Source organism: Saimiri boliviensis, chromosome 1 (genome assembly GCF_048565385.1).
Source record: "Saimiri boliviensis isolate mSaiBol1 chromosome 1, mSaiBol1.pri, whole genome shotgun sequence".
NCBI lineage: Eukaryota > Metazoa > Chordata > Mammalia > Primates > Cebidae > Saimiri > Saimiri boliviensis.
In genome coordinates this window covers 99,672,382-99,691,474 of record NC_133449.1, presented here as the reverse complement: position 1 = coordinate 99,691,474, position 19,093 = coordinate 99,672,382, and the positions used below count along the sequence as shown (strand labels likewise).

Here is a 19,093-nt window from a genome sequence, read left to right as displayed (position 1 = left end):
CCGTCTACAGAGGCAGAAAGACCAGCCGCCAGGGGCTGGGGGAGGGCGTGGGGGATGCTGGCAAATGTGGCTGAGGTTCTATTCTCAAGGGTGACCCGAATGTTCTAGAATTAAGAGAGCTCACGGTTGCACAACTATGCACGAAAATCACCAAATCACGCACTTTTATGGGGTGAATTTTATGGCATGTGAATAATAACTAAAAAAATTTTTAAATAAAAAATCCAGACCCCACCCACTGCCAAGTCCACTGAGGATTCTCCCTGCTGCCCTCTGGTGCAGGTGGAGAGGTGCCACAGGGAGCTGGGTGCACAGTGAGCGGGCCCCACACGTCCCTGCGGTCACCCAGGATTCCACACCCCCAGGAAGGCAGGGTCAGCACGCTGACAGCCAGGCAGAGACTCTTTGGTGCGCCCAACGCCAGCTCCCTACACCACAGCAGTGTTGGCAGGGGTGAGGGGGGCTTCCTCTCCAGCAGGGACCACCAGGATCCCCTGCTCAGAACTGTCCTCCTACAGGCAGCTGTCCCAGCCCACCCGGGAAGGCCCAGCAGCAGCAGGACACGGGCATGACCCTACCCTCGGTGGCCACCGTCTTGCGACTTGACCTCTGAACCTCGGCCTTCGCACCTGCACCGAGGGGCCCGGGAGGGCTGCCGGCCAGTTCCACAGACGGGGAAAGGTGAGGTCAGGGTCGGGGCGACTCCATGAGAATGGGAACCAGGTGCACTAAGTGGCTGAGGTCACGCTGGACCGGGGTTGACCAGATGGGAGACTCATCAAGACGGGGTGGGGGCACCAAGGGCCCAGCTGCAAACGCTGCTGCAGGTCCGCAGACCCCGAGCCTCACAGACCTCAGCTTTCCCAGTTCAGCCGAAGGTGACCTGAGTGAGTGCCCCAGCAGGCACAAGGCTCAGGCAGCAGCACCGCTCGCTGGCCCTCCCGGGACCCTGCACCACCCAGTTCCAGGCATCCATCCTGGGGGATCCTTCCCAGAGCCTTTTCCCAGTGCCCAAGTCACAGCTGGGAGGGGAAGGGCCCCGAGGCCACGGTGTCTGGCCTCCCGCCATGGGCGCCCAGAAGCACACTTTGTTCCTGGCCAGTGGGGACCAGTGGCCCCTGGCACTCAGGCCGCCCGCTGGCCGAGCAATCAAGCCAAGTGCTGGGACCAGGCTGGGGCAGCAGAGAGGAAGCCCCACGAGGCAGGCTCCTGCTGCGACGCCCGTGACGTGCGGGGCCCACGGAGGGAAGCCGAGTCTGAACACCTCTCTACCACGTTCCTTGGCAGGCAGGGAAACCTGCCCTTTCCTGACCTCGTCCCCTGCAGCGTTACCCAGGGTGGAGCCCAGAGGCCCCAAAGCGGACACAGCTGCCGATTGAAGCCAGGATGCAGGGATGACCCAGACCCAGCAGCACCAGCGCCAGCCACGTGTCCCCCGTGGCCTCGGAAATCCCGCACCAGCCCTGGTTCTCCTGCTCCGAAACGCTGAGAAAAGACAAGCCCAGCAGGAGGAGCTGGGCCAGCCCTGCCTCTCACTTCTCAGCCGTCCCTCCCCTCTCCCTGCCCCTCCCAGGAGAGCCCGAGTCTCAACTCCAAGCTAAACTTCCTCCCGGGGTATATCCTCAGCTGCCTTGTTCACCACCCCGGAGAGCCCAGGATGCCAGGGGGCACCAGGCAGGGTGCCTACTTCCTCCGAGCCATCTACCTGCAGCTGCCCAGCCTCTTGACACAGGTGGGACCTGTGCAGCCCGGCTGCTCAGGCATGGACAGGGAGTCCCCTGCCTAAGGCTTCAAAGGTTTTCTGGTGGTCCCAGCTGTGCCTGGTTCAACAAGAGGAGCCAGGAGGCAAGGGGGTGCCCCCTGGTGGTAGAGAACCCAGACCCCACCTGGCCTCCCTTCTGGGCCAGTGCCCCCACCCTTCAGTGCCAGCTTTGTCCTCCTTCACTCCCTCATCTCCAATGAGCAGAGGCAGAAAGGACCTGCGAAGGAGACGTGCAGAAAGGAGGAGACCCCCAGCTCGCCTTGTCCCCTCTGCCAAGCTGGACCGCAGCATGTAAAGACAGACGGCGCTCCTGCACACGCTGCTCTCTGGCCGCTCAGGAGGGCCCTGGAACCAGGATCCTAACCCTTGGGCCTTTGAGGGGAATGCAGCAGATGACGGGTAGAGCCCCTGCCCGTGAGCAGCAAGGCCAGAGGGTGTCCGAGGCCCGGCCAGAGTCCACAGCGCCAAGGCCCCCCGCAGCTCCAGCCCACTGCCCCTCCCATTCATGCCAGTAGCAACCCGGGCACAGGCAGCCAATGGTGATAATGGGCCCCAAAAAGCGTCCCAAAGAAAGAACCAAAGGGGGCCTCTCTAGAGCCTCACTGCACAGGCCAAATATGGAGCTCAGAGGGTTAGCACTTGCCCAAGGCACACAGCACGTCTCGCCCTGGTGATACCAGGAGCCATGGCTCAGGACCCCCAGAGGTCCTCATCTGCGCCCCCTAGAGTTAAACAATGGTAGGGTCCGCCGTGCCAGAGACCCCCGCTCCAAACCAGTGTGTTTCCAGGGACACCACGTCCTCTGCCATGTCTGGAGGGGGTGTTGAAGCCTAAGCAAGGGGCCACTCGGGGAGCAGCTCTCCCTCTGGAGCCTCTTGGGGCTCCCCTGGTCCATGGCACCCACCCTCTTGACTGAGCCACAGGGCTGGCAGGAACACCTGGCTACGGCCGGGAACCCCTGCAATGGCTCTGGGGGCCGAGGAAGGACAGAGGCAGGAGAGACGGGAAGCAGAGGCGAAGCGGAAGTGCTGGGGCGCTGGGGCGCCGGGGCGCTGGGGCGGGCCCACGGTCTGCAGCTCCGGCAGTGCTGTCTGCTTCACGCGGAGCGCGCGGCGTGGGAAAACGAGACTTGCTATGAGCGTGCACGTGCACAGCGCGCGGGAGGCTGAGTCCCCGCCTCGGGAGCCGCAGCTCCCCCCACGCACCGCCTGGCAGGCCCCCTTACCTCTGGGCTCCTCCGCCTGTTTGGCGAGCTTGCGCAGCGCGGCGGCAAAGCTGGAGGACGGCGCGGCCTGGGCCGACAGCGCGCTGCTGGTGGCGGGGCTGCCGCTGGGCACCAGGGCGCCATTGAGCGGCGAGGGGGTGAGGGGGTTGACGGTGGCGGTGGTCCTGGTCGCGGTGGAAAGCATCCCTAGCGAAGGGGACTTGGGCTCATGGCTCATGCCTGAAACAGGAAAAGAAGAACCAGAGGTCACCCAGAGAGCAGGAGCGCCCAACACCAGAGCAGGGTCGGCAGGGCCAGTGGGGGCCGGTGTCAGCAGCAGCATGCAGGGAGCAGGGGCGGCCCCGGGGGCTGCAGCGAGCCAAGCAAGAGCAGACAGAGCCAGTGCTGCAGAGAGAACAGACCCCGTCCCCACAGTCCAGCTGGGACCCGGCACAGACCCCAGGGGCCCCCAGGACCCCAGATTCTGAAAGGCTCAGGCCAGCACTGCCCTCTACCTCTCCAGGGCAGACTGGGCTGGGCAGGCCGTAGAGGATCCCACACATCAACCGACAGATCCCCAGCCACCAAAGGGTGTGGGGAAGGAGATGGGCCCAGCGTGAGGGGGCGTTCGGCCACATGCTCAGGATAGAAGCACGCTGGCAGAAGGCCCAGGGACGACGGGAACCAAGAGAACTGCTGTGGCCACCGACGCGACACGTACACAGTGCCAGGCATGCATGGCAGTGCCCTCGGGAGGCTGGCGCCAGCGCTGCCCCACCTCACAGAAAAGGAAACCGAGGCCCCAGCTTGGCCCAGTCCACATGGGCACTCAGCACAGACCCCTGGCCTCCCGCCACCCAGGGATCCCGTGCGTCTCTGTCTGAGACGGGTCCCAGAATTCGGGCCACACAGGCAGGCTGACGAGGAGCGCCGGGGAAGAACACAGCCACCCCGAAGACCCCACTGTGGCCCCTTGCTGGGCACAGAGTCTGCCCTGAGAGGCTGAAAACAGACAACGACAAATCCAAACTGCCGTCCAGCGTGGAACCCTCCCTTTCCTCCCAGGCCAAGTTCAGGCCGACCTGGCCCAGCGACAGCTGACCGGGCCCTCCTGGCGGGGGGTGGCGGCCACAGCAGCAGCAGGAAGAGGTCTGAGCCCAGGTGCAGCCATCCAGGTGACATCAAAGCCACTAGGGGAAGGGCACGGCCACTTCCAGACATATCGCAGTCCTCCTACCCTGTGTGTGCACCTGGTCAAAATGTTTTCCACAACACCCCTTCCCTCGGCAGAGACGCCCCCCGACCCCCATATCACCCACAGGCCGGGTCCTGGCTCCCTCTTTGTGGACAAATCTCGGGGGAAGGGCGATGGGACCACACACAGTGGGGCTGGCATCTCAGAGATCATGGTGGGGGGCACACGCAACCCAAGAGGGGCAGACTGCACTTCCTGAGGGGCGAGGGCCAAGGAGCCCCAGGCTCCCTCCTCGGGCTGGGGGCCTACCCTCAAGGGGCTGCCCTGGCCTCCAGAGCCCACCTCACATCTGCCAGGTTCTAAGTCGCACTGACAAGTCTGGCTGGAACCTGCTGGCGTGGGCTGCAGGCTGGGCGCAGCGTGCGGAGGACCCTGGAGGCCTCCTCTGTCCACCTGCTATGCCCACAACTTGCCGCCAAAGGCCATGTGTCCTGGGCGTGTGTTCAGGGAACCGAGTCCCCACTCTCCTAACAGAGGGGCTGCAGGGGAAAATAACTCTTTGGTGTGGGGGGCGGGCCGGGGACACTGACTGTGAGTGGGCCTGCCAGTGAGAGATCATCAAGGCGGGAGCAAGCTCACACCTCAGGAACAAAGGACCCTGACCGCCCCACGCCTGCCCAGCTGCCAGCAGTCACAAGGCGGTGTGGCCATGCCCTGCAGCAGCGGGCCCCACCGGGCCAGAGGGCCAACCCTAGCCTGATCTCCCTCGGCTCTTTCTGGAGGGGCCAGGAGTAAAGGGCGAACCTGCACACCCCGAACTGCCTTTCCAAGGCCGCTTCAACCTGGCACAGACACCCAACCACGCAGGAGAGCAAGGGCGTCTACCCAGCAGCTTGACTTCCAGAAAACATGGGCTGCCAACTAGAGCCTTCCTCAGCCGGCCCGGCCCCCGCCAGCTGCTCTGCTCCACACCGCCGGCTGTGCTGCCCCCGAGGCTGGCCTGGCCTCCGCCTGTCCCCCGCAGTGGTCTGCCGTCAGCGCCTCTCCCCATGCACAGAGACGGAGGGAGGGAAAGGCACCTGTGGGTCAGCCCCAGGCTCTGCTGCTTCTGGCTGAACAACCCTGGCTGAGCTACTTCACACCTCGGGGCCCTGAGTCTCTTCATCTATCTAACCGGGCAACAGCACAGCAAAGCCAACCTCATGAGGTCACTCCCCCGAGCATAATGGGGTAACTGACACAAGGGGCTTCAGAGCCTGTGGGGCACCCCAGGGCCGTTACCAGACAGTGCTCCAGCGACAACAGATGCCAGTCCCAGCAGGCGGGGGTCCAGCCAAGGGCACGCAGATGTCCCAGCAAATGGCACCCACACTCTGGGTCTGTGCTGCCCACCCCACCTGGGGGCTGGAGCCGCAACCAGGAGGGCACAGGGCATCCAGCTGGTGGGCACCCTGCCCAAGAGCCCCCTGACCCGGCCCATGAGCCCGCACACCTCTCGCAGAACGCCAGCCCGTGACCCCAAAAGGGTGGTGGCTGGGGAAGAACAGAGTTCTCGTCCTGCTGCCTGCAGGGGACAGTAGGGGACACTGGAGGACGTGGCCCATAGGGGGGCTGCCAAGCGCCAGTCCAGAGGACCTCCAGGTCCCACCTGTCACCAAAGCACCCTCAGCTCCACATGCAGGAGGCTGCAGGGTGTTCATGAGGGAATGTCTAGAAAGACCAAGTGGCACAGGACCAAGCCCCACCCTCAAGGGGACCCAGGAGGACATCAATGAACCAGGTCCTGGTGGTCCCAATGAGGTGCTGAGGCGGGTGGCGAGAGGAGGGCTGCCTGGGAGACAGGAGCAGAGCCACAGGGCCACCACCTCCAGGGAGACAGCAGCGGCTCTCAGAAGTCACAGACCAGCGGGGGACCTCCCAAGACAGCCTCACCATGAGCCCGGGAGAGAGCCCACGGCAGCTGTGCTGTCACCCACCATCCCAGCCTGTGTCCCACCCCTCGCAGCCAGCACCCAAGCCCAGGAAGCCTCGAGTGCAGATGGGGAAACCGAGGCCAGATGACCTAAGCATGGTCCAAGATCAGTTAGCTGAGCAGCATGTCCAGGGAACACAGTTTCCTGCGCCCCCACTGCTCACTACCAGTGCCCATCCACTCCATGGCCCAACCAGGGCACGTGATCAGAAGGCGTGAACGGTCTCTCTCTCTCTCTCTCTCTCACACACACACACACACAGCTATGACATACCGGACTGTAATGGTTAAAAACATTCATACAGCTCACACCTGTAATCCCAGCTAAGTAGGAAGGTGAGGTGGGAGGACCGTGTGAGGCCAGGAGTTCAAAACCAGCCTGGGCAACACAGAGAGACCCTGTCTCTATAAATTACCCTACAACGACAGGTGCGTACCTGTAGCCCCAGGTGTTTGGGAAGATTATTTGAGCCCAGGAGATGGTGCTACAATGGGCTATGATCGTATCAGTATACTCTAGCCTGGGCGACACAACTCTGTCACTAAAAAAATAAAAACAACGTCTAGAAAGTCTTCATCCATCATGCTTTCAGGAGGTAGGGATGAATTCGCTTTCCCGAGTGCGGGCGAGACTGCACAACTCATTTCTGATGAACAGAATAGAGTGGAAGCCACGGTCTGCAGCTGCCAAAGACACTGTAGCTCTCTCCTGGCCCTCTTGGGTCACTCCAGTGGAGCGGGGGTAGCTGCCACGTCACGAGGATGCTCAAGCAGGTCGTGGAGAAACCCACATTTCAAGGAACCAAGGCCTCCAGCCAACAGACATGTGAGAAGTCACTTTGGCAATGAATCCTCCAGCCCCAGGCAGGCCTTCTGATGAGACTGCAGCCCCAGCCAACATGGTCGTCACAGACCCTGAGACGGAACCACCCAGATAAGCCACCCTCCCATTCCTGGCCCACAGAAACAGAGATAATAAAGGTTTTGTTAAGCCACTAAGTTGCAGACAGTGGGTTACACAATTCTAGATAACTGATATGGTCAGCATCTCCACACCCTCTACTCATCAAGGATGTCCCTTCAATCCATCAGAAAGCCAAGAAGTGCAACTATCTGCACATAGATACTCTGCACCTTCACCCACAGTCTCCAGAACATGACCCTGCAAGGTCAGAGCCCCTCAGCAATGCCCCTTTCCCATACTCCTCAGAGAGCCAGCCACTCTACATCTTGGGCGCCCTGTGAGAAAAGTGTGACTGGGCCCATTTTCCCAGATGGGCAAAGGCAGGCTCAGATCCCAGAGCCAGAACAGAGCAGGGCTGAGATGTCCACAGCACAGTGCCCGCGTGACAAGCCAGCCAGGGCCCAGCTCCAGATCCCCCACTCCGGGGCTGCAGGAGGCGTGGATCTCCGCTGCGGGCTGGGTTGCTGTGTGGTCCACACCATACGCTGCCATAGAAGGAGGAGGACGTGGGGTGACGTATGGTCGTTTCACCTCCAGGTGACACGCTCTGGAGGTCTGGGAGCAGATGCCAATCTGTCCCCTGGCCTTCAGCACAGGCCGGCTGGCCACCCAGGCAGATGTGCTGTGACCACCGGGCATAGGTTGGGTGGCTGGACGAGGCTGTTTGTACTGCTGTAAAGAAATACCTGGGGCTACGTAATTCATAAAGAAAAGAGGCTTATTCTGGCTCCTGGCTCTATGGGGTGTACTGGAAACGGAGTGCTGGTATCTGCCTCTGGGAAGGCCTCAGGAAGCTTCCCATCATGGCGAAAGGCGACGGGAGCCGGCACATCCGGGGGCGTAAGACGAAGCCAGAGTGGGAGGTCCCTGGCTTTTCAACACCCAGATCTGGTGAGGCTCATGCGAAGAAGTGTTGTGTCTCCTGGACCATCAGAGTTTGATGACAAAGGTGACGGGGATAAGCCCTTCATGAGATCCAACCCCCCGATCCAATCCCTGCCACCAGGCCCCAACACTGGAGGTCACATTTCCATGAGACACATCCTAACCCTATCAGTGGCACAGAGGAGAGGCCACGGCACGAATCCCAGGCCGGACCCTAAATGGCGCACACACCTTGAGGCTACCGGCAGGGTATTCAGATAGCAGGAAGAGGAGCTGGGTTCTTTCCCTTTCATCGTTTTTCTCTCTGTATGTTCTAATTCTTCTACAGTGAACCACAGGTTTAAAAAGGGGCTGTTCAAAGGGATGGCGGCTCCAAGGATGAAGTTGGCACCGCCCACAAAAGCATGGGGCTATGCAGCCCCAGGGCAGGAGTGGAGGGAACTGGGGTGTCCCCATGGGAGTCTGAACCTGAGCCCTCACCCACAGCTCCTAGCCCTTCCCTGGTGACCAGGGAGGCCCCCCTGCGGGCTCCCTCCATGCCCAGGTCTGAGGCCCCCTCAGTGTAACTATCACCAGCCTGCTGGCATCCTGACAGCAACCTCCCTACCCGACAAAGCCCAATACCTGCTCCCTGGGTCCCTGGGGGTCCCCTGCAGGCAGCATCCCTGCCCGGTGTCAGCTGCAGGCTCCCGAGGAGCTGGGAGCCTGGGAAGCAGCTCTGCTGATGTCAGGTCACTTAAAATAGAATTCCAAATGAGCGGCTTCATTAGAGGACTCTAAAATTAGCGCTGCTACTCAGTATGTGTGCACTGGGCGGGCGGGGCAGGGGCTGAGTCGGCGAGAGGCAGACTGAGTCCCTCGAGGCCAGGACTGGAGGCCAAGCACTTGGGAACCCAGAGATCCTTGGAGGGGTCCCCTTGGGCCTGCTGTGAATGGACACGGCCTCCAGGGCCCACCTGCCTCCAGCCCCTCTGTCACCAGCCTGGTGGGGTCACTTCAAGGCTGCTGCCCCCCAGGCCTTGGCACAAAGCCCTCATTCCTCTCCAGGGAGGCAGATTCGGGCCTCCCCACACACAGGGGTTCTCTGGCTGAGGCCAGGGCAGGTGCCAAGGTATCCGTGGGGGACCCAGGGCAGCCAGGCAGAGGGGAGAGGGAGGCCCTGGGAGAGCATTACCACCTGCTGCCCTCATTAGAAAGGTATTTATTAACTTCTGCGCTCCTGGACATTGACTGAATTCTTGTCTACATTATCAGCTCATGTAAATTCATTATCCTAACAGCTGGGAATAAGCCCCACCATGTGAAGGCCTGTGATGGATGAGTACCGGGGGGCTGGGGGCTGTCTCCACGCCGTACAAGCGCTCTTGACGTGTGCAGCTCAGCAGGCGAAAACGAGCCAGGGGTCTAGGTGGACCGTATCTTCGAGGCCCCCACCCACGCCCAACCTCTTATTCACATCACATGCTACTCTGGACAGACCCCTTCCGGCCACTGTCAGCTGCCACCTTTGCTTCCCCCGCCCCCCAGGAAAAAAAAGCTGCCACATCCATACCCCTAATGGCCCCTCGGCCCTGGGCACCCTTAAACCGAGGATCCAGGGGATAGACCCCTTTTCACGTGAGCCTCAACTGTCCGCTCCCTGAACCCCTCCAGAAAGAACCCACCCGGTCTGCACAGTCTTGCCCGGCAGAGCTGAAAACCTAGAGGCTTCTATCAGAAGCCAGAGGGCAGGAAACAGAATGAGGCAGGCAGCGAGAGCACCCCAAAACCCTCAGCCCCACATTTCACCAAGAGGGAGGGTCTGGGGAAGCCAAGACCACCGCCCTTGGGGCCCTGTAACAAAGCATCACTTTAATCACTCCTTTTTCCCCTGTTCTCTGCCTAGCTTTCTCACACGGTCAGAGGCAGCACAACGCTGTTTTTTTTTTTTTTTTAAAAAAAGGCAAGAAAAAAAGGAAGCAAAGTCCCAGTGGAGGGGGGCTCGGCTGGCTGGTCCGGGGAGCCCAGCTTGTTCTTGGTTCTTCAGAACAGACCCCAAACGGGCTCGCCTGCTGTCCAAACGCTCGACAGCAGGATTTCAAAGAGGGGGGAGGCCTCTCTTCTCCATTAAAGATGGTGTCCCACCCCTCGCTCCCCCTCCCCGAGAGGGTGGAGGGCTTATTAATCAGCGCGCCAGCCGCCCTCCCGGCCTCCTGCGGATCCTATAATTACTGCTTCCTTTCATCCCTGCTCTTCCCCGGCACCAGACCTCAGGCCTGCTCCCTCCGTGCTCTGTAATTACAAGCTAATAGCTGAGATGAATTTTCTGCTGGGTCCCGGTTCAAGCACCAATCCGCCCCTTCCCCCTGACAGCCCCCCGTGGGGTGATCACACCCCGTGGGGCCGGGCCCAGCAGGGCTCCACTTTCAGGGCCCGCATGTACAATCTGGACCTGGGCTCTCTAATCACCCCTCTTGGTAATTTTTCATTACCGCAGAAAGAAATGTTTGTGAACAAATAAAGGGCGTCCCCCAGCTCAGGGACCGGTGCCCGCCCCCATGATCCTCGCTCCCCCAAAAGGGCAAAGCTTAAGGTGGCCCTAAGGAGGACGGGTCACCCTGCTACAGACCCTGGCGGCTGAGGCCGCCTGGGCACCACGTGACCCCGGGAGCCCGGGCGGCTTCATAATCAATTCATTACCGTATCTGCCCTCCACGCGTTCCCAGCGCACTCACTCAAAGCAATTTTTCTTGGGGGTAGAGGCAGGGGGGTGCCGGGAGACCCCAGGAGGAGGTCTTCTTGCTCCAGATGCATGGGGGTAAGCCTGCTTCTGCCTTAATTTTTTTTCCAACTAAGAACACCTCCCCCAGGCTGCCCTGAGTCCTCACACTGGACTTGCTTCCCAAGCTCTATGCCTCAGAAACCGGCCAGGGCCATCACTCATGGCCAGGGCAAGGGACAGCCCTCACAGGTGGCCTGGATCCTGACTCGGAACTAGAAGGGCCAGGAAACACAGGCAGGTGGGCGGGGTCAGCTTGCGCAGCCTCCGGAGCCCCTGCCCACGCAGACCAGTGCCTCGGCCACCGAGCCACGGCAGGAGCCCCCAGACGCTGCCCGCCAGGGACCCAGTAAACCATGCGGAGCCACCCGCAATGAGCCAGCTCCCAAGCAATGCCTAGGGTCTCCAGCAGCCACCCTGAACCCCTGTTCCGCCCAAGCCCCACCACACCCTTAAAGCTGCAGTCCTGCTCACTGCCATGCTGGGAACACAAGGTGGGCCACATTCTGCAGAGAAACATGGGATGTGGAGCTCCCAGAAGGCCCTCACACAAGGGCACTGGACAGTGCAAGGGACCAGGTAAAACCCGGGCGTGTCCCTGGTGAGGCCGGGTCACCTGCAGGAGCTTCCCAGGTTGGGTGCCACACTGCAGTTCCTCGGACAGCAGGGGGGCTCTGCACAACGGCACCGGACACTGGGGTTGCATCCTGGGGCCAGTGGACGGCAGCCACCTAGGAGTCAACAGTCCTACGACAGGTTCACGGCCACAGACGCGTCCCGGAGGTTCCCGGATGGAGGCGAGGGACGGGAAGTCAGGCAACAGATGGTGGCAACATTTGACGCGATTATCCTAAGCGGCTGCTGCGTGTGCGGAGAAGCAGGCCGGGCAGATGAAGGGCTGGAGAGGAGGGCGGCGGGAAGGGTGGGACTGGCAGATGCGGGTGGCAGCGGGGCCTCAGCAGGGAGGTGGCCTCCCGAAGGGGCACGCCAGACCAAGGGTAGGGCGGGGCCCTGGGTCAAGGCTGGAGTCCGTGTCCAGAGCTGGGACTCCGGGGTATCAGAGGGTGACTTTTACAGGGTGCCGGCTACCTGTGCCCTTACTGCATGTAAGCAGACCCCAGAAACTAACCCTGCACAAACAGCAAAGTGACACCCGCTGCGGGGGCCACACGGCTCAGCTGAGACGGAGCTGGGGGCTCACCCACGCTGGCTGGTTCCCAGTCCCTCTGTCACCCTGTGCCCTTGGCGGTCCCTGGAGTCCCTTTGCATTCTCCCCACGGGCTGCTTCTCGGAGGCAGGGGTCCTGGCGGTGCCCAAGCCCAGGAGTCACCCTCCACCCAATTATTCCACACAGCGGGATGCTCACTCCCCGTCTACATGGGGTGAACAGAGGCTGGAGATTCACATCCTCAGCCCAGTCATGACTGGAGCCAGAAAGAGACCCAGCTGTCCCCGCCATGGTTCCAGGTGCTTCCCTTTGAGAAGAGACTGCAAATGGCTGGCGACACTTGGGGTCCCCTCCCTGCGGCAGCTCTCACCCTATGGTGCCTGTCTGGGTACCCACCCGTGTGCTGTACCCGTTTTACAGATGGGTGGGGCCGGGGGGCCTGGGCCAGCAGGAGGAAGGGGGCTGGAGCTGGAGGCGCACAGGTCAAGGCCATGCGTCCTTATCACGTGTCCTTCAGGTGGACAGAGCCAGAGGGAGGAGGATGCAGAGACACTTGCTCAAGAGACTCATGAAACCAGGAGGCTGAGTGTTTAACAAGCTCCCTCAGGTAAGCGGGAGGGACAGGGGACCCAGGAACATCTCCTACAAGTGTCTGTCCTGCCCGTAAACCAAGTGACTGCCGACAACACCTGACTATGGGTCACCAGGGCAGCGAGGACACTCCTCCTCCCCAGGGCCCTTCGTCTCCAGGGACCCGGCTGGGCATCAACAGGTGCTGAAAAGGGTACTGCAGGGTCTAGGGTAAACGGGGTAGGGGCAGAAATTGCCACATGGCCTTGGAGGAAGGGGCCAGGGTCTCCAGCTTCAGAGGCAGGGGGGATGGCCACGACTAGAAAAGGTCCCTTCCCCGCGGCAGGGGGGACGCCCACACCAGCAGAAATGGGCGCCTTTAAGTCAGAGAGCGCTCTCAGCATCCTCACATCCCACTCAGCCAGCCTGACCTTAAACAGAGAGCTGTGGAGCTTGAGGAAATACACTATGGGTGCCGAGCTAAAAGGGTCTGGTCCTGAGCTGGAAAACCTGAGGAGGCTGGGGTGGCCCCAGGCTGACTCACGCCCACCGGCTCCAGGCAGACTTGCAGGGCACGTGACTGTTCCTCGGGTCAGGCACAGACTGCCTGACCCGAGCCTCCGTTTCCCTGTCAGTACCATGGAGAGAGGGTGGAAATGATTAGACTAGAGGGTCAGCGAACAGTGGCTCACGCCTGTAATCCCAGCGCTTTGGGAGGCCGAGGTAGGGGACCGCTTGAGCCCAGGAGGTTGAGGCTGCCCTGAGTTGTGATTTCACCACTGCACTCAGCCTGGGTGAAGAGCAAGACCCTGTCTCAAAAACAAGCAAACAAAAAAAAGAGTGAACAAGGGGCAAGCCTTTTACCCTTCAACCTGTTTTCATCTGACCTGAAGTCAGGCTACGTTGTTTAAATGAGAATCAATGGACCACATTCTAAAATAGGTTGCAAGTCAACATGAAGGTATTGAGTTTCTCTTGAAAAATCAAAGCTATAAAAATCCCAATCCCATGAGTGGCACTTGTCCCTTAGTTTGTCCCTAAGTCTCCAGGTTGCCAGAGTTGCCCCCCCGCCGACTCCCTATGGTCTCAGGCCGGCCAGCTTCCTCCACACCAGCCTGGTCTCCCCAGTTCTGAAACCACACCCAGGTCTGAGCAACGAACAGCCCTTCTGGAGCTCCAGCAGCGACCCTCAGCGCAGGGACACGCAGGCCAGACGTCATCAACACGGTAACTCCACCAGGGCGTAACCCTTCCCATGCCCAGCATCGGGGGACACCTACGATGGCCATAATTCTGGCACCTGTCAATCCCAAGGTGGGTCCCACCTGAATCTAAGTCAGCTCACCAAGCCAGGGCCTGCCCAAGTCACACGCAGCTACATCCGCTTTTGCAAAAAGGTCCATTCTCAAGAGGGTTCTAAGTAGCAGATCAGACCCTTTCCCCAGGAAAATACACCTACCGCATGTTACATAGTTTTACCAAGTTCACAGAGCCTACCTGTTAACTCCGTGGGAGGACACGTGTGAAGACGGATAGCATCTGCAAACCCAGCCCACAAACTCCTACAGCACAGGATTCCCCAAAGAGCAACCCATGAGCATTAACACCACCCTCACCCCCAACATGACCCACCTGGGCAGAGGAAATACAGGATGAAAAAGAAAGAGTCCAGAACACTCCAAGTTCTGATGGTGTTTCCTCATCCAGACTCACCTCCCATCTGCAAAGCCCCACATGCTGTGCCCAGACATCACTAAATGTCTCACCGGAAAACACCAAGGACCCCACAGCCAAGATGGGGCTTTGAAATGGGGTCGTCTGGGAAAAGCTCCCAGAACAGTCACGTGCCACGACTCATGGACGCCCTCATCCAACCCAGCCACCAAACAGGGCAAACTGGTCAATCATCCCGTCAACTGCTTAAGTCTAAATCATTCTGTAATTCCCAACATGCCCGCGTACACACCCCCCCAGAATCCCAGTGAGGAACAAAGCTCTCCTGGAGTGCACCATGACAAGAAGTCCATCTTGCAGGCAGTGGGAACATGAAGGGGTGGGGAACGGGGAGGGAAAATGAGCCCGTTAGGCAGATAAGCAGAAGTGCGCAGGAGCGCCCTTCCCACCCCTCTTCTTCAAGGGTAATCTGGCAAAACAAACACAACAGCCTCTCCAGCGGGCAAAAGACACAGAGGACATGAAATCCCACAGTCCACGCTGCCGGCCGTGGCTGGAGAAACTCCAGCTCCAGCATCCCAGCAAATGCGGTCCTCCATTAGTGGATTCAGAGTCACTCCACGGGATCCTACCAGTTGCCACCCGGAAGCCAGCTGCTTGGCTGAATGTCCTCCCTGTGCCCAGGTCACAGGCTCCAGGGGTCCAGCATCCCTGCTAAGGATGGATTAACTGCCTTAGTCCTACCAAGTCTTAGAAGACATACATTTAGGTGGAAACAAGTTGTAAAACGTTAAGACTGTGTGTTCAAAAAAGCCGGGACACAGGCTTGATTTAGAACAGACACGATCTCAGCGCACACCTCCACTCCCCAGCAAACTCAGGCACAGAGCACGCCAGAAACCCTTTTCAAGAGGGTTCCCCAACAGCACAGAGACCCGGGGCCAAGCAGTGCACCAGCCCAGGCATTTCCACAAGGGCCATTCCGAAACCATTTTATCATCTTTTCTTAACTGTTACGGGGTGACGGGCGGCAGAGACACGAGGATCCGCAGCCTCTGGGAGGCGGAAGTCTCTCCAATGCGCCCATCTGGCCAAGAATTTTTGCTTTAACCGCATTCCACTTTGTGTCTTCAACACCCAGTATAGCATCGGCTGTCTAGTGGATCCTCATATATTTAAGTGAATGGAAAAAATACCACATGTCAAATGCAAAAACATTACAAAAATACACTCAAAGAAAAATGTACACTGGGAATTCAGTTGGAAGAATCCACTCACATCCTGAGACTGGGTGAGGCAACTCAGTTTCTTTTTTTTTTTTTTTTTTTTTTTTTTTTGCTGAGACAGGAGTCTTGGTCTGCCACCCAGGCTGGGGCGCAGTGGTGTGATCACAGATCACGGCAGCCTTGAGCACCGGGGGCTCGAGCGGTCCTCCCTGCTCAGCTTCCTGAGTAGCTGGGACCACAGGCGGGACCACAGGCTGTCCCACCCTGCCTGGCTAGTTTGTTTTTTTTTTTTTAATTTTTTGTAGAGAGAGGGTTATGAACTGCAGAGCTCAAGCGAGCCACCTGCCTCAGCCTCCCAGAGTGCTGGGGTGACGGGCTTGGGCTGCAGACAGGCCCCTCTGAATCAGCCTGTGACCCCAGGCTCTAAGGGAGACAGCGCTAGAGTTGGATAAGGAGGCTGGACCGGGAATCTGCTCCTCTACCAATTACCAGCTGTGTGACTTCAGGCAGGATATGGATCCCCAGGGCCCCTTTCTTCCCTGGTTGACGGCTAAATGGGGATAATCCCTTCCTAGCAAGCCAGTCCCTCCCTGGGGAGGAGGAGAGCGCTGAAGTGGGAACATCCCCGTACCGTGCCTGGCGCACAGCCCACGCTGTGACCCTCACAGGCCAGGGCGGTCGCGGCACCTCTAGATACGGGAATACAGCCTTTCCCATCTGGTTACTAAATCCCAGAGACAACCCCTTAAGTGGGATCAAGACCTGGCCAGCGCGCCATCTGGCCACAGACGACACCACGGAAAGGCGCCTGCCGTCCCTTCAGGCCCCCGTGGGGCTGTGGGGTGTCACTTGGCATTCCCAGGCTCTGCCTCCCACCTCAGAAAAGACTCCGGGTTAGCACAGGAGAGGCCCCTCAGGCTGTGCCCCCCCACCCCCCTCCCCACTCTCGAGCTGTCCTGTGCTCAGTTTGACACATAGATTTTCCTTCGGGACGGCTTAACCTGTCCACCATCAATACTGCTCGACCAAAAGCCGGGCGATCGATACCGTTCATTGCTCCCTGCAGCCACAGACCCGCCATCCGAGAGCAGGAAGGGCAGGGCTGGGGTAGGGACAGTTTGTTAAAGTACCTCCCGCCACCTGGGCCCAGACTCAGGGGCCCAGACTCCGACCACCAAGGAGGCAGTGGTGTGCGTGTGAGCCCGAGGGGGCGCGGGGGCTCCACAACAGAACCTCTGGTTGCGGACCCAGCAGAGGGCTCGGCAGGGGCTGCTGCGGTGCCTGGAGCCTCAGCGCAGAACAAGCAACTCCAGCCTTGGCAGGAAAAGGGACTGCAGCCCCTCTCCCACTCCCAACACTGCAAGGGAGCGAGCCGAGGGTAAGGGAACAGAACCTGGAGTCTTATTAATGAAAGCTAAGCTGGATGCAGCGGCTCATGCCTGTAACTCCAGTGCTTTGGGAGACTGAGACAGAAGGATCACCGCAGATCAGGAGTCTTGAGGCCACCCTGGGCAACACAGTGAGACCCTGTCTCCACAGAGAAAATCTTAAAAAAATCAGCCGGGTGTGGTGGCACACACCAGTGGTCCCAGCTTCTCAGGGGGCTGCGACAGGAGGCTCACTGGAGCCCAAGAGTTTGAGGATGCAGGGAGCTGTGATCGTACCACTGCATTCCAGCCTGGGCAACAAAGCAAGACCCTGTCTCTAATTAAAACAACGGGAGTAGCCCAGAAAAGGCTTGCGTAGCCTGCGTCGCGGCTGACTGAGCACTGGGTAAAAAAAGCCTTTAACCTTCAAGAGCCTCAGGACGAAGGCGACCTCATCATTCCCATTCTACAGATTAGAAGACCGAGGCCCAGAACACAAGTGCCCAGGTCACACAGGCGACACAGGAAGCAGATATGAACTCTCAGATGTGCCGACACTGGCCAGGGGATGACCCTGCACTCCAGGCCTTCTCAGCCCTCACCCACATCTGTCATTTACCATCAGGGTGTGGGGCGGCCATTGCAGCATCTCATCGTCACCCTCAACTTACAGATGAGAACACTGGGGTGGGGTGGGGCTCTGAAGATCAACATGGGAGGGTCTACGTCACCATTAACATGCAACCCGCCCCCCCTCCCCACCGGTCCAGCATCCTAAAGTCACAGTAACACACCTCCTCAGACGCACCAACTCCTCCAGCAGAAGGACCGGTTCAGAATAGGAAATCTACCCATGTCAATGGGAGTGTGCCCCTCCAGAAGGGCTCCGAGCACACCTGGGCCAGGCATGAACCCCCATCAGGATTCTGCCTGGGGCAAACACAAGGCCCAGAGACATCTAGTGCCTGGCCAGGTGAGAGGTGGCCAGTCCTACATTCAAGGTGGGGCGGGGGGGAGATGTCCACTCTCGGTCACTAGGGTGCTCCATCCAATTCCGGGGCAAGCAAGGTGGTCTCTGGCCTCCCAGGTGGGAAGTCTCCTTAAACAGCATCAGCCCATCTTGCCCAGGGGAAGGCCCTTCGGGAGTAGGGAGGTCAAGCATTGAAAAGCTCGCACCCTGACTGGGCGCAGTGGCTCACGCCTGTAATCCCAGTGCTTTGGGAGACCAAGGTGGGTGGACGATTTGAAGTCAGGAGTTTGAGACCAGCTTGGCCAATGTGATGAAACCCTGTCTCTACTAAAAACACAAAAAAATTAGCTGGACATGGTGGCAGGAGCCTGTAATCCTAGCTACTCCAGGAGGCTGAGGCTGGAGAATCTCTTCAACCTGTAAGGCGGAGGCTGCAATGAGCCGAGAATGCCCCATCGCACTCCACCCTAGGCAGCTGAGCAAGACTCCGTTCCAAAAACAAAAACAAAAACCAACCAACCTCCGCCCTGACCCCAGGTGACCAGGAAGCTACTGTGGAAGAAAGCGAAGCCAGGGTCTCAGCCTGCGGTGCACACGGCAATCGCCGGGTGTTTCCAAAGCGGACGCCCAGGCTGCATCCCGAGAGGTTGGTTAACTGCCTGGAGGAACGGCCTGGGCACTGGGGCTTTTCAGTTCCCCAGGTGATGTAAAAGTACAGCCAGAAGAGACCACTGCGCTAGAGGCCCCCCACTTCCCACCTGCCTCTCTAGAAACCCCCAAGTCACACGGACCCACAAAAGCCTCAAGCGCAGCCCAGCGCCTTCTTTGCACAGATGCGCTGCAGGAGGGGGTAAAGCCAGAGCCCGCTCCCACGCCGCCTGCCCTCAACTGCAGCTCCGTCCTCCGGGCCTAGACCCGGCCCCAGCCTCCCAGGGGTGGCTGTCACTTCCCCTCTGTTTCCAGACACGGGGGTGGGTATGGGGTATCCGGTCAGGAGGAGCAGGTGGCCTGTCCTCAGGAACAGGTGGGCTTTGGAGCAGACTGGAGAATCCCAGGCTGCTGGGACAGCCCATGCTAGGACAGGGACGTGGCCAAACTCCGGAGTGTCGAGAGCAGCGTGTGGTTTCGTCTGGCTGGAGCCGAGGGCGTGAGAGAAGAGGCTGCTGGGGGATCAGGGCTGCAGAAGCAAGATTAAAAGGCCCCTGAGTGTGCGTTTGGCAGGCGTGCAAAGGGCTGCTTTTGGCCACGCTCCTGTTTTATCTGTCTGTACACCTCCCAGCAGCAAGCACACGGCTGGGTTCAGAGGAGGAGCTCAATAAATTCTCACTGACAGGGACACTCAGAAACGTCACCTCCCAGGCTGTGGCCTCAGCCGGAG

The 19,093-nt window shown here is 59.7% G+C and overlaps 1 protein-coding gene across 11 annotated transcripts in view; it reads right to left on the bottom strand.

Moving 5' to 3' along the window:
* Nucleotides 1-19,093, bottom strand: part of GSE1 (Gse1 coiled-coil protein) — a 504,956-nt gene that overhangs the window by 35,433 nt on the left and 450,430 nt on the right. For 7 of the 11 annotated variants that reach the window (XM_039473653.2, XM_010333673.3, XM_074400969.1 and 4 more), the window contains one exon: nt 2,988-3,206. The exons of the other annotated variants lie outside the window; for them this stretch is intronic. In XM_039473653.2, coding sequence (XP_039329587.2) covers nt 2,988-3,206 — 219 coding nt within the window. The remainder of the gene's footprint in view (nt 1-2,987; nt 3,207-19,093) is intronic. 11 annotated transcript variants of the gene reach the window in all.